At 41.5% G+C, this 15,859-nt stretch overlaps 2 protein-coding genes across 2 annotated transcripts; one reads left to right on the forward strand and one right to left on the reverse strand.

Annotated features, from left to right (window-relative positions):
* The first annotated feature begins 7,010 nt into the window (after positions 1–7,010).
* On the forward strand, positions 7,011–9,087 carry LOC116257295 (uncharacterized). Its single transcript, XM_031633908.2, has 2 exons — positions 7,011–7,380; positions 8,711–9,087. Exons 1-2 carry the CDS (start codon positions 7,091–7,093, stop codon positions 8,913–8,915), a joined length of 495 nt encoding a protein of 164 aa, XP_031489768.1. The 5' UTR covers positions 7,011–7,090; the 3' UTR covers positions 8,916–9,087.
* Positions 9,088–11,841: 2,754 nt separating this feature from the next.
* Positions 11,842–13,976, reverse strand: LOC116257337 (pentatricopeptide repeat-containing protein At1g59720, chloroplastic/mitochondrial). The gene has a single exon (XM_031633961.2). It carries the CDS (start codon positions 13,946–13,948, stop codon positions 12,140–12,142), a length of 1,809 nt encoding a protein of 602 aa, XP_031489821.1. The 5' UTR covers positions 13,949–13,976; the 3' UTR covers positions 11,842–12,139.
* Between the last annotated feature and the right edge of the window lie 1,883 nt (positions 13,977–15,859).

A 15,859-nucleotide genomic window follows, 5' to 3' on the forward strand; every position in this document is an offset into this window, starting at 1 on the left:
TTACCATAGATGTGAGCCCAAATGTGTTTGGCTCCCTTACAGTCGAAAAAAAGGACTTGAATGTCTTCACTCGCATGCTTGCAGACATAGCACCTGAAAGCGAGATGGCGACCTTTTTTATTAACTAGCTCATCCATCGGAAGACGACCAGCACTACCTAAATACACCACCCAGACCGCCCTAGGGAGTCATCTCCCTTTCCAAACTAGCATATTATCACAGGTCTCATTGCCTTTCTTTCGAATCCTCTGCCAGATCTCGTGCTGGTTGATGTTGCTTTTTTCAGCATCCTTCCATCTCAGGACGTCCGCCTGCTCTACCTGAATCCTAGGCCAAGAGACATGAATATTGAGGGTGCGAAGGAAGTCCTTTATGTGCTCCCCGTTCGTCTCGAGGATCTCTTTAACCGAACAGGAGATGCAATCTTGGACAAGGTGGAGGTGGGATATGAGAATATTGTCTATCAGATGTTCATTGCCCCAAGAATCTGTCCAAAACTTCACCAAAGCACCATTGCCTATTTTCCAAACGACTTGCTCTTTGACCCTCCTCCAGGACTTCAGTGCCGTACGCCAAGCTCTGGACACCCTTTTGCCCTTCGAGTTGCTGTCAAGCAATCCCTTCCACTCACAATATCGGCCTTTAACAAGAGTCGCCCAAGGGGATGCCTGCTGCAACACTCGGAAGACTAAAAAAGCCATATCGGTCGTGTTCGTTTCCCTGATGTCCCTGATGCCAATGCCTCCATCTGATTTTGGAAGGCAAAGGGTGGACCAGCTTATACGATGGTAGCTCTTACAGTCTGCCATATCGCCCCAAAGAAAATCAGCAACCATCTTATTCAGTTGTTTATAGGTGGTCGCAGGGAGTTTGGCAACTAAACTCCAATAACTCGGTACCAACGAGAGAACATGCTTGATTAAGCTCAATCGGCCTGTAAAAGAGAGACATTTTTGCTTCCAAGGTGCGAGCTTTTGGGAAGCATGAAGAGTAGGCTGCCTGCATTGAACTTCAGTCAAGTCTTTCGTCTGAAGGGGAATACCAAGATAGATAGTAGGGATCTGACCTTGACGCCAACCCATATCATGTTCTATTTGATATAGTACCTGGCTGTCCATGTTGAATGGGAGGACAGTTGTTTTGGCAGGATTCATAACCAGGCCGGAGCAAGAAAGGAACTCATCTAGACACACTTTCAGATGGCGAAAGTTGTGGAGCCTCCCATCAATGAAGAAGATGATGTCATCTGCATATAACGTGGAGAAAGGGGAGGTAGGACCAGCCCCCATGGAAGGGATTTTAACTTGCTTACTGATAATGTGCGCTTGGATACTGTGAGTGAGCATTTCCATGATAGAGATAAAGAAGTAAGGGGAGAGTGGATCCCCCTGCCTGAGTCCTCTCTTATGTTCAAACCAAGTCCCTTCTTTGTCGTTGATGAGAAGAGCTGATTTGACAGTGGTAACTGTCACACACCAACCTTTTTGACACTAACATTTTTTTTTCTAACATCCAACATCGAGGTGTGACTACACAACAGTTCAAAAGAAATGAGCCAAGCAATTCAAAACAATGGGGCAACCTTTCCATTATATAGCATTTTAGTTCAACTGTACATTTGACAAAAATGCCTCAAAATCATAACATCAATGCCTAATAAAAAACAAGGCATCACTGAAAACCAAAACCAGACGTGCCGGCACTACAAAAACCAAACCCAAAACCTCTCCAATAGGATGTGAGTGTAGCCATCTGCTCAGTCTGCTGCCCCGGATCCGCCAAAACCTAAAAAAAAGAAACAACTGAAGGCTTAGCCTTCGCAGTATGGCAACAAGCCAGGAAAAGTCCAAACTCTCTTAAGTAGGGCACAATTACAAGCAAACATCAGAACAATCTATCATTATGTTGTGTCAAGACACGACATACAGAGGCCACTCAATGGCTACAATAACATAATTTCAATCACATGCAAGGCATTCTCAACATGTCACTTGCATTCATAAGCACAACAGTCACATGTACAACAATCCTATACATTTCAATTACATACATTTCAGTTTCATTAGTATAAGCAAATTTACAGTTCCCTGTGGGTGCAAACACAGACATGTGCACACCGCGGGCGGCCCACAGCCGAGAGACAACCCTCGTGGTGGCCCAGAACAGTATGGATCCATCTATCCGCTGCAGCGGTAGAGCACTCATCCATGGATGTGTGAATTCCAAGGAGAGATACTCAGCCTTCTCTAGGACACCCAGGTTGGAAAGGCGGGAGCCTACGTTCCGAACACATCACACAACAGTACCCTGGGGCCTTGCACCGCATGCGCTCCGAACAGGCGAGACCAGTGGCAAAAGCGGGACAACTCCCAAACACATAGTCACATCCCACTGGCCTCTCATCTCTTATTCTTTCATTCTTATACTTATACTTGCACAAACACAATTAACTGGCTAGCTCCTGAGGTTGGTTCACTTCACGAGTGAACCCACACCTCCAATTGCCTCCACACGAGGGTTACACATAACCACAATAGTTTTGGCTAGCCGTCATAACAATATGGGTACAACTACCCTCTGTGCAATCATTTGCATCATTGCCCGCAGCAATGTGTATTCAATAAACATAACATTCACATTCATTATCATAACAATCACATCTTTGAAAACTTAGCCAAACCACAGAGAGTAGTCTCAATTTGTGGTGGGCTCCTAGCTGTCCTATGCAGTTATCATTCTAGGATGCTTTCTAATGCACAATTGGGGTCAAGGAGACACTCGACTCGATACCCCGCCTCATCTGTCCTAAACAGTTATCAATTATAGCATGCACATGCAAATGCGTAACATTTCCAAAACAATTACTATAAGCCTTTCAAAACAATTCATATCTTATATCAATTCATGTACATGCATACACACATTCATTCACGGAACAATCAATCAATTCACATCACAAATCCTAGGATCCCATGATCCTAGGAACACACATTCACACCCTTGCCCAGGCAGGGATTTGCCTGGAATGTCGCCATACCTGTGGCGCGTTCACAAGAATCTTCAAAATGCCTCAAGCTTCGAATCCGGTAGCTCAAGGTCGACGGGACGTACCCGGTGTACCTGCAGACACAAACACAAGATAAGATTCCTACTACATACCTCAACAATTCAAACAAAAACAAAACAAAATCATTGAGACACGTGTCATCGCCTCAAGAGGGTGTCGACGGGTAGGGTCAACCCACAAGTTCTCCAATAGGTCACTTCCCAACTTCTAGTAGTGCCAACAGAGGTCAAAACTCAAAGCCATCAATCCATCTATCACTAACGCCTTTCTCAAAACTTTCTTTTTCTTTAATCAAGGCGTCAACCCCAAAGATACATCCAACTTATGTACGTTATCTCTATTTAACTCCAAGATGCATCCGTTCACAAAAACGCGTGCTACAAGCTCACTAAAACGGTCCTAAATCTTCCCCACAACATCACAAACTCTACCAAGCTTCTCATAATGCTTCGAAAATTAATCCATCATGCTTAAATGATCATCCAATATATGAATCTTCGGTTTCCAACAAAATCTTAAGCTTTCCCCAAAAAACGAAATCACTAACATGTGTCCCAAATATTCAATTCTAAGCTCTAGCATGCTCAAACAATAGTTATACATGCTTTAAAGATAACATTCAATAATTTGAGCTTGATTAAGTCTAGCTCACCCCAAATCAAAAGTCCAAACTGCTGCAACGCCTTCGACAGCCACCCCAAGCGCTCAAACGATCCCCAAACGGCAAAAATCGTGCTAAGACTCCACCACCTAGTCGTTGCTATGAGGGGAAGAATACGTTCCCCTAGCTGCAAATCGACCAAACCCACAATATAAACAAAATTAGTGAAAAGGGGCCTCAAGGGAGGGGTCTGCCATACAAAAAAAAAGGAAAACGAAGGCAGTGAGGGTGAGAGCGTGTGAGAGGAGAGAGAGGGCAGGTGCTGACAGAAGGAAACGGGCAGAGAAGAGAGAGCGCAAGGGAGGCGAGAGGGTGCCAAGAGGGAAAGCAAGAGAGGGGGAAATGGGGGAGATGGCGAGGAGGAGACAGAAGGGACGGGGAAGGAGCTCGAGCAGAGAAGGAAGGGAAAGGGGAATCGTATGAGCAGAGGGAGGGCACTGGCAGAGAGCAGAGGAGGCTGCGCAGGAGGGACAGGGAGGGGAGAGGCAAACAGAGAGGGCGAGAGAAAGAGCTTACCCACGAGCTGCCGCCGTCCTCGTCGCCGCTGCACCACCTCCGTCACCTTCTTCTTCTCTGCGCCGGCACGGGAGACCTCCAGGGGAAAGACAAGGGAAAAGAGGGGAAAGGCGAGGGAGAAGGAGAAACAAGGGAGAAGAGGGCGGTGTCGGGCTCCCGTCGCACGAGGAGTTCGGGTCCGGGTCTGGACCCTGACCCGATCCGACCTACAAGAGCCGAGCGCTACAGTAACAATAGTCATAATTTTATGTATCCATAGGTCATGAAACCCAAGATGGCAGAGGGCGGCCTTCAAGAAGTCCCAGTTGACTTTGTCATAAGCCTTGCTTAAATCAATCTTTACGCAAGCTGCTTGCTTCTTACTATTTTGAAAAACGTGAACTATTTCTTGACTGAGGAGAAAGCTCTCTTGGATACATCTTCCGGGCAAAAAAGCGCATTGGTTTTTGGATATAATCCTGGTCAGGATAGGCCGCATGAGTTGGACCATAATCCTAGTTATGAATTTCAAAATGCTGGTGCAAAGAGAAATAGGTCGAAATTTGTCCACCTGTGTGGCGCCATGCTCCTTAGGCAAGAGGTGAAAGAATCCACGTATTGCCCTTGCTACTGCCTCCTATACAGTTATCCAGTTACTCTGAAAGAAACTGTTACCGAACCCGTCAGGGCCACGTGCGGAATCCTTATCAGCCTCCATCACTGCCCACTGGATTTCTGCAGCAGTAGGAGGTTTCAAAAGTTCAGCATTCTCCTCCGGAGTGCTGTGGGGCCTGGAGCTAGGGAATGTGGAAGGCGCCCGTCTCCATGGGAGGTCCCTAACAGATCGACAAAGAAGTCTGTGCAGGATGAGAAAATGTCAGGCGTTAGGATCTGTCCCTCGAGGGAGATGGTATCAATCTTGTTCCTGCGTCTCCTCCCATTGGCAATTCCTTGAAAGAATTTGGTATTACGGTCACCATCCCTCATCCATTTGATTCTAGATTTCTGGCGCCACAAATGTTCTTCTAAGAGCATAAGGTTGGTAAGATCTCGCTTGAGGTTGCATTCATGCTCAATTGCCTCTAATTGGCCACGTTCACTAAGGGACTGGAGGAGTCTGATTTTGGACTTAATCTCTCCTATTTGGCGGGGAAGATCATTGGCTCCGCCCTTGCACCAGGACTTAAGCTTGTCCCTGGTTGCCTCCAATTTATGTATGAGTTTAATCATGGCGCAGCCCCTTTTGTCCACTGCGCAGGCTGAAGCAACTTGGTCACTATACCCGACCCTATCTTGCCAATATTGGAAATGACGGAAAGGGGTACAACCCCATGTAGTCAACCTGCGCTTAGATATGAAAAGCAAAATAGGACTATGATCAGATATAGTTGAAATCAATAGTTGAAACAATGTCTAAGAGTAGCTTTTCACATAGGTGCACAACAAACTATATGAGTCGCTAAACAAAACAGAACATATTGAATTTGGAGGAACTAAAATCAGCTGGCAGTTTGATGTTGACAGATGAAAAAATATTAAAAGGCTTTCTAAACAACATGAAATGGAAACATTAGCAAAAATTTATAATATAATAACAGTTTATGGTATTTATAGAGACAGTTTATGTTGTATTTAAGTACCATCAACAACATCTGGCTGCTGGTACATTTGAATTTCATGTCGAATGAGATAGCAAGTAAAGGAAAGTTACGTGATACGCCATTTCAGTTGTATTCCAAATGGCAAAAACTAGCATGTAAAAGTAAATTGACATGGCTCTTGTAAGTTGTAACAATTAATTTTAGTGTTTTTTTTTCTTACGGTATAATATCACATCTTGGTTTTTTTGTGAAAAAAACCATCAACAACATCTGGCTGCTGGTACATTTGAATTTCATGTCGAATGAGATAGCAAGTAAAGGAAAGTTACGTGATACGCCATTTCAGTTGTATTCCAAATGGCAAAAACTAGCATGTAAAAGTAAATTGACATGGCTCTTGTAAGTTGTAACAATTAATTTTAGTGTTTTTTTTTTTCTTACGGTATAATATCACATCTTGGTTTTTTTGTGAAAAAAACATTTTGATTCTTAAAAAAACATGGCCAATCTAATTTCCATTTTGCGGTTTTACGTTGGTTATTTTCTTTTTTAACATCCGAAGCAGGCTTAGAAAATTCTAACCAAGGGACACTAAGTATAAAATTTTTAATCTTGAACTGGCATTCATATGTAAATAAAAAAAATAGTCAAAAATATCAATACAAAAATTCAAAAATATATTTTTGTGTGTGCTCTCAATGAATAATTGCCCTGCCCACATAGCCACACCTCCTTCCGCTTCAGTTAACATGCAAAATTTTCTCAGTATAAATTACAAGTTCGAAGGACTCTTCGACAACCAAAGATATCAAGTCCGGCTGGACTTCGAAATATGCATGTGCTGAAAGAATCTAAAGGTATGAGATTCAAAAATTTATGTCCCGATTGAGAAATAGGAAGAGACAGTATAAACCAGTTTAGTTTGCCAGAATCGGGAGGGAATCAGCCGATTAAGATCGAATGGTACCGTTTCTTGTTGATACCGATCTCTTTTACTGGAGAAGGGTCGGATAAATTAATGCTTTTATGCTATCATTTTTTCTTTTGACCCTTTTGCTTCCACTCTAAATTAAAAAAATGTAAATTTTGCGATGGTCGCGATGCTTGTTTCTCATCCAGTTCAGCTGATTTTTTGAATCTTTTGCTGACCATTTCGATCGGGAAAACCGACTTCAACGTTTGAACAACAATGGTAGAGGCAGAGAAGAAGTGATTCGAGATAAGAAACGAGTGGCAACCGGTTGGTTCGATCGTGGGGCGTGCCGCATGGGAAAAACCGTAGCCCCGTTATTCTACACGCACTGGATTGTGTCAGGGGGGCCTGTCCGGGGTTATTTCTTTTCAAAGAGAATGGCCGTCGCCGCTTTCACAACTCTCTGGAGCCCATCAATCCCTGTTGGTGGAGGCGTGAGAAGCAGGAGTGAGGTCCGTTTGGTTCTGAGACGGCAGGCGAGGGCGGAGGCGGCTCCAATGGCAACCGAGAAGTTGGGGGTCAAGATTGAGCGCAGTCCTCCTGAATCCAGACTCTCCGAGCTGGGCGTCCGGAAGTGGCCCAAGTAACTCTCTATCTCTCTCTCTAGATTCCGTTCTGCGCTCTTTGTTTTCCTTGAAAATAGGATGATTTCTAAGGACGATTCATATCAGAACTTTCTTTCTGGTAGGGTGGAACTGTGGAAGTAAGAGTATTGACGTTTCTAAGAGGGGATTTTGGTGGGATCTTAGTAGTTTTAACTGGTGGCAGATGCCCTTTGGGTTCTTGGGTTTGTTATTTTGGTGGAGACCAATCCCTGCAAACTCCTTCCCTGTGGTGGTTCTTTGGCTTCTCCTTCCTTATTGATTGAATAGGGACTACCCTTTCCTGGTGAATCATCAGATAGTCAATTCATCCCAGTTCTCCTAGTCGCAGAAACTCTGTTTAGTTCCTTGGTAATGCAGAATCTCTGTCTAACTCTAGACTTACCCAAGTTGTAAGAGAAGTAATTCTCAAAGAATGTTGAGGACGGACGATACATGATCCTGATTATTAGTCACTGTGAAAGTGCGGTTGACGAGTGATTCTGGTCTTTTCTTCTGCGAAGATCGTGGTCCTGATTCTGATTGGAGGACGCAAGGCATATGTGACATTAATAAACTGGGGTTTGAACTGTAAGAACATGCGATTTGGAAGTTCCGCTACCTAACCTTGATATCCTTGAGAATTGAGATATGAAATCCGCCGAAGCACCAACAAACTCAAATTGGTAGCGCTTAATGTAAGTTATAGGACAATTCATATACTCAGTTTTTTTGACTGGATCTCGTAAAATCGCATCTGCCATTTTAAGCTTACATGGAAATATGCTCTTTCACAATGAGAATGAATGAACTCCTCGATTCTGCGTTTTTGTTCATTGGAAAGATGCATCCTCTTCTTGATTATAGTGGAGTGCGAGAAAATATGATCATCTATTGCGTATTTGCATGTAGACATATCAAGTAGGTGGTGACCAAGCACTTATTACGTGAAAGTATTTGCAGTCACTTGATAATGCCACCGTTTACTCTGGAATTCACTTGTTCTCGTGATTCATTCTTGATTCTTCCATACTTTTGAACATGTTTAGCTTGGAGGAACTGAAACTGCGATACACCACCTTATCGAAGCAGGATCATTTTGTCATGCTGTGTTCAACTATTCCTGCCTTTTTCAGATTGAAAGTGTTACCATTTTGAACAGGAAGTTCTCTCTGTAACTTGATGAGAGTTTTTGTTTGTACTCATTGTCTCATGCAACATCTGCAGCGGATAGGATATGTAGCAGAGCCGTCACCAAGCTTTTCAAAATGCAATTATGCTTTTAGATCTGCTGTTTCAGTTTGGTAATGTCTCTTGTGGTTTATGGTTTAGGTGGGGTTGTCCTCCCAGCAAGTTCCCTTGGACGTACACAGACAGGGAGACATGCTACGTTTTAGAAGGCAAGGTCAAGGTGTACCCCGATGGGCATGACGACTATGTGGAGATTGGGGCAGGTGATCTTGTTGTATTTCCAAAGGGGATGAAGTGTACCTGGGATGTTTCTCAGGCGGTTGATAAGCACTACAACTTCGGTTAGGATACACCAATCTCGTCGCCATTCATGTAAAAATTAAAATAAGAGTTTAAAGTTACCTTTGTATGGTTTTGCAAGAAAAGACTAGCTAAGTTTGTTCTTCAAAGCTAGTCTTGTCTGTTTGGTACAACTTGAATTTTACCTATTAGAGTAAACTTTCCTTTGGGTTTGTTTATGTTTTCTGCTTTTCATGAGCCTCAGAAAACAAGACCATGGCCTCCTTGTCCTTCTCAGGTATCGCTTCCTAAATGCACCTGACATGGTTTTAACTTTCAAATATTTGTGAAGGTAAAAGTACCTGTTTATAGGTAAACTTGGTTTGTGATCTGGTTTTAGAGTAGAGGAAGACGTAGTCTTTCCAACTTGATGAAAAAATTTCGCTCATTGGATATGTGAAAACTTGGCTTTGCAAAATGGTTTCTGAGTAACTTAGATTTGGTGACCTAGTAAAAAATTTTACTCTCCGGATGGATAGAATGAAAACTTGGCATTAGGTTCAATAAATTGGTTTTACTATGTTCTAACAAAAATAAATATGATATAAGTAGTTTATATCAGATATAGGATACCTTTTCGATCTGAGCCTGGTACCAAGGTTAAGGTGACGAAGCATAGGCTGTGATGGAGCATATACAATCATTCTAATTACAATATTGCAGATTCATCGGTATACATTTAATCAGTGATGAATTGGCCAAATTTTAAAAATTAATTTCGGTACAAAAGTAAAGAAAATATATGAAAGTAATTAAGAAGAAGAAAACTTAAATATATTAAAAATTAGATAACACATGACACGTGGCACTTTGAATCTCCCATGGAATCGAATCGTTTGCTAATGAACAACTAATTTTATTCAATTCAGCTTATTCAAGCCTATTCTAATAGTTATGAAAAACCGAGAAAAGGGAAACTCAAGTGGTGATTCGCTTGCTGGGTTCGTCTATCAGTAGGTGCACCAATCTTTTAGATAGGAGGATTTCTGTATATGAGCCTGAAACCACTGTAGTCCGTAAGCTAAGTAAATGGTTTAGTTCAGATTGATGTGTGACTCCATGAACATTTGATAACCTCGGATCTGAAATTCTTAAGATTTGAGAACCGTGAATTTTAAGATCAAATCCTCACCCCTCCGATCTTAAATCCGACCTTTTCTCAAACCAAAGGAGTAAAGTAAGGATGTGAAATGTGGGTCTTAGGTCCAACTTAAGATACTTAGTTTGATGAATAATAAATTTTACCATGTATCTTTTGTCAAAAGCATTGTACGTCACATCCACATTAGATCCTGTGAGTGGATGAATACTTTGAAACACCCTATATATGGTGCGGGACTTGGTTGGCCACAAATAATGGATCAAAGTATGGCACTAATTACTTGTATGTGTGGTCTAAGTACAAGGAATTCTTAAAAAAGTTTGGGCACCTTAGCTTTACAAATAGGAATTTACCTTTTTCTTTTAAATTTTTGAAATGATAGATAAAATCATAGCTTGTTAGTTATTAAGTATCAATTTTGTTGTTTGTAGACAAGCTTTGAACTCTAACTCTACAATAAGGAAAGGATCATCTGGAAAATTAGATTAGACTATTCAATTCTTACATAAAAGTAATTAAAATCAGGTTTCTATTGTACATCATGGTTGGACAGACAAAAACACCCTCTTAATAATTTTATTGCAACTTCAACAAATGAGTCAGTCTTGTTAAATTAGGAAATAGATGTAACTAACTAGTATGACAGTCTAAAATAAATTGAAAGTGTTCTCACTTTCCAGCTTTGATTGAAGAAGTGGAAAAGCAAATTGTTGCATAGATAATTGTACATAATTAACATATATTCGAAGCTACTGGTAGTAGTGAGGAATATTTTTGGACATATTTGTGTGGCCGATGGTCTAAAGTTTGATCAAAAAAGTATATGCAATGTGCCAAATAAAGAACAATATCCTCATGCATACAAATTGTGTTCATTGATTGAAGAACCTAGGAGGGAACGTTATAGGTGTCAGACATTTCGTAGTTAATTATTACCCAGGTGCATATTCTATTTATAAATAAACATAGTGATATGAAATTGTTACGAGTTACTGAGACATGTTTTGCTTCTCTCACCTTCCTTGCCAGTTTTATAAAAAATTCATTCTTTTTACAAAGGGCCTGTTTGTAAACATGAGTTTTTGGCATGCGAGGCAAACACCAAAAGCATGCGAGGCAAACACCAAAAGCAGTTGTTAAAAACTACTTAGAAAAGCATTTTCTCCAGAACATGGTTTCCACAAAACACCGTCTTCAAAGGGTGCAATCAAAACGCTATTTAACGTCTTTCACGAAGAAAAAATAAATGTAGGTAAGATGAATATATGCTTTATTTGATTTATATGCTTCTCTTAATTATATGCTTCTATGAATTTGCAGCAATTATATTATGCGGGTTTTATTGTAGGATAGGAAACACCAAGTATTGAGATGTGAATATTGAATAATTCAGCCTAGAAAAAAATTTCTTAATTTAGAATTATACGGTCCTTTTGCTCCACCATATTACAATGTTTCAGAGGAGTTAGAGAAGGAAGAGAAAGAGGATGTGGAGGAGGCGGACAAGAAAGAACTATAATTGTGATTATTTTTGTTAATAAGCAATGTTTCCAAATTAGTTTAAGCGTCCATTGCTTGATGCATTATTATATATGAAGTTATGTACTTACGAACTGCTTTGCTACACTCCTGCACCATCCTTTTTAACTTACCATGTCCGAAGCCATACCATCTTATCTAAACCAGTACTTATCTTAATTTGCAGGCTGAAGAACTTCAAGTCTATGCTCGCAAAGCGATATGCAGGAATCAATCAAAACTTCAAAGGATTCCCTTCAATTTGCCTCGTTCCCTGTTATATTAAGGAAGCCACCAAATTCCTTGCCCAGACTGAAGAAAAAGCCTTGATCTTTACAATTCAATATGAAGTCCAGTAAGCCGAAAAACAGACAAAGTTCCCTGCACATGCGCATTTACTGATCCGTGATGGTCATTGGCCCTTTGTTCCTAGCTTAATGTTTTTGCTAAATCTTCCCATTAACCAGGCTGCCCTGGCTATCACCCTGATCTCACAGCATTTCCAGTGTAACTGCTTGCAATATAATGCAACGTTGAATCAATTTCCATTTACATTTATCGACCAACTAATGGTACTATACGGACCTATTGCTATAATACAACGTGAAGTATCACCAGTAGTCCATACAAGAACATGATCCGGCCTTAAAATGGTGAAATCGAACACGGTCTCTCATAATTATCTCCACATTAAACAGGTCAGATATCAATTTAGCAGCATGGTGGCAATCACCACATACACGAAGATTTTTCATAATCCGAATTGGCACGTTTTGTTTCCTGTTAAGAAGTCCAAAAGCAATTGCAAGCCTCTCACTATGTAGCCTTAGTGAATCCCCTTTAACATGATCGTACTCGTCAACCATGACTGCTTGTGTTCGATCAGGAACATAACCAACAGAGTTCAGTCTGTCATCGATAAGATCCAGCTTCTTGTATATCTGTTCTGACTGAGGATGTGTGCTATCTCCTGCTAAAAATTCATTAACAATCCCATCGATCTCGATTGAACTACAACCTGGCTGCTTTGTTATTCCTCTACCAGCCATCACCTTTCTCACTGCACCGACATCAAACCACCGGCTCCTAGAGGCATATGCTTTAGAAAGCAATACAAAAGCCCCGCTGGAATCATCTTCCAACTCGAGAATCCGTTTTGCTGCAAGCTCACTGTACTCTAAGCCGGCATTGTTCCTGCAGCAAGCATTGAGCATGCTCCTCCATATTGCTGCATCTGGCTCTACAGGCATACTGGAGATGAGCCTCGCAGCCTCGTTAAGGCAGCCAGATCGTCCTAAAAGATCAACCATGCAGCCATAGTGCTCAATCCGCCGTTCAATGTCATAGTCCTTAGTCATGCAATCGAAATACTTCCTACCATCATCAATCATGCCTGCATGACTGCAAGCACTCAAAATACCCACGAAAGTAATGCTGTTCGGCTTCACTCCCACAACTTTCATGGCAGCGAAAACTTCGATGGCTTCCTTCCCATGGCCATGCATAGCTAATCCAAAAATCATGGCATTAAACGTCGAAACGTCGCGCTCTAACATGTTATCGAAGACTTGGCGAGCCATAACCAGGCAGCCGCACTTCGAATACATCTCAACAAGCGCATTCTCCATTAGAATACCAACCTGCACACCTTTCCTGACCACAGAACAATGCGCCCACATCCCCAACGCCAGCGCCCCCAGTGCGCCGCAAGCAGACACGACGCTCTGCATGGTGTACCTATCCGGCGTGCCCGCAGAGTCACCGCTCCCATCAAGCTGCATCCTCTTGAAGAGCTGCAGAGCCTCATCAAACTGACCCTCCAGCACGTACCCTTCAATGACAACGTTCCAAGAGACGAGGCTTCTCTCAGGCATTTTGTCAAACAGTATGCGTGCCGCCGGAATTAACCCACAAGTCGCATACATATGAATCAGACTGTTGTTCGCGAAGACGTCGTCACCGAAACCCGCCTTTAAAATTTGGGCGTGGAGCTGCGAGCCCTCGGATGCAGCGAAAAGGAAGGCACACGCCTTGAGGACGAAAGGAAATGAAAATTTGTCAAAGCAGCAGCCGTCTCGCAGCATGCGGTCGTAGAGAAGTATCGCTTCTTGCTTGGCAAAGGGGGAGTTGGAGTGGGCGTGAGCGCGGATGAGGGCGTTCCAGGAGAAGGTGTTGCGGTGGGGTATGTGGGCGTGGACTGCCGAGGCGTAGCTGAGATCCGCCAGGGAGGAGAAGTAGAGGAGGCGGCTGGCGGAGAAGGCGTCGTCGGAGACGCCCGTCCGGAGCATGTAGGCATGGATCTGCCGGAGCTGGCGCACGCTGTTGTATTGCCGGAGCAGCTTCAGGCATTGCCTCTTCACCTCCGGCGATGGCGGGGGCAGATCTGGGGGAAGCGGTGGGGAAGCGCACGAGGCATGCATCGGAGGTACGAGCGCGGGAGGGGATGGGTGTGGGGAGTGTGGACTGTGGAGTCCAAACTCCAATGGCCTTCAATTCAAACAAATTCTTTTGGGGCCGTTGGATGATGAGATGAACGGCAGGTATTAAGATGAGCAACGGAAAACGTTGTGACAGGAAACTTTATGTAGGCCCCCCTTGAGATTCAACTGAGCACCAACCAATCGTAATTTGCTAATTTTTAAAAATATGGGTACAGGAATAGACCATATATATATAATAAAAAATTAAAATCAAAACCACATTTAAATAAACAAATGATATAAATATAAACATTATGTTATGTTAATAAAAAATAACTCTAAAAACCAAACACATGAGTTACGAAAAATTAAATCAAGCAATAGTTTCGATCTAAAAAATTACTCAAGTGTGTCCAAAGATACAACTGAACATTACTGAATACCCATGTCATTCTAAGTTGGGACAAGGTTGTGGTTTTTGTGCTAATTGCTCTTATGAGTTCCTCTTACAGCAGCAGTATAACTTTATACCGAACTGCACAGTACTCTGCACCTTTTGGCATGATATCATCTGTGTGATCTTACAGCCATCTGTCTATACATCCCCAACAAAAAATATGCATTCCTTATGTTGGAAAAACAAAATCAACTTTTCAATGTTTAGACAAAAGTTTATAAAGAGCTGAAATAAACAATACAAATTTTTAACTTTCGATAATATTTTGTACTTGCTTTTAAGGGCGTAGCATAGCTGGTTAGATAGACAAAACACTTGTTTGATTGCTGTGAGTGCTGTCCACCTAAACTGTAAAAAGTGAAATTGTTACACTGCAGTTGAAGGGTATACTTTACCCCACCCACAACCCTAAGACCAATTTAAGACTCCCTTGATTATAGGGATAAGACAACATAACTATATCGGTTCCTAATTTGACGTTCAAAAAGAAATTAAAGACAATAAGATACACAATATGAACAAGGGACAAGTGAGAAAGAGTTTAGAGTTGGTTCCATTGATATTTAGTGGACTTAGGGCCTGGAAAAATATATCCAGCCTTTGAAAGGGAAAAGAAAAGGCATTTTATATATTGCCGTTTGGTCTTAAGGTTCCTTTTGTTGTTGTGTAAATTTTGCAATAAAATTGTGAAGAATTTAAACATCATTGTTCAAACACTACTACTTTAAGAGAAATTATGAATCTGTTAAAGACTGAATTAGGTCCAAGTAGTCAAATTGGTGGGCACAATTGCTCTCATGCCGTTTGGTAAGAGTAATGTCCGATGAAATGAAAATGTGTGTGATTCATAGAACCCGATGTTACAGTGTTTTTTGAATCTTAATATTTTCTAGAACAGATTCATGTGACAATAACAGAGTTTAGGCAGATTTAGCATTCTCTAAATCTGCGAGGATCGATCTAATTCTGTTCCACTGAGTTCCTTACACCAATTAGCAAAGTGCATAGTCAAGTTAAAAGGGATGCCTCTACCAACCTTGCCAAGATGATCTTCTTGCTTTTTCTCCATAGACAAATTGTAGCCTGTTTGTTTTTATTCAGTTAACAGCTTTTTTTTTTTTAAATTTAAATAACCAAGAAAAATGTATAGCATCTTACTCGATCCTCAAGGCATCGTTGGCGGAAAATAGTGGATACATATATCTTTTATGGGAAGACGAAGAAAAGAAAATTAAGAAGAATGTTGTTTCTCTATAACTTTTCTAGGATGTACAGAAACACCAAAAGTTTGGAAAATTGCAAACAACAAGCTATATTTTAACAAGGAGAAAGTTACAAATAAATGCTCAAATTCTGTGGTATTTATAAAACACCTAAAGTTTGAAAAATTGCAAATAACAAGCTTAAGTTTATAATATGATTCACAAACACCGCCTAACAGGAGATACTAAAAA

Source organism: Nymphaea colorata, chromosome 7, assembly GCF_008831285.2.
Source record: "Nymphaea colorata isolate Beijing-Zhang1983 chromosome 7, ASM883128v2, whole genome shotgun sequence".
Taxonomy (NCBI): Eukaryota; Viridiplantae; Streptophyta; class Magnoliopsida; order Nymphaeales; family Nymphaeaceae; genus Nymphaea; species Nymphaea colorata.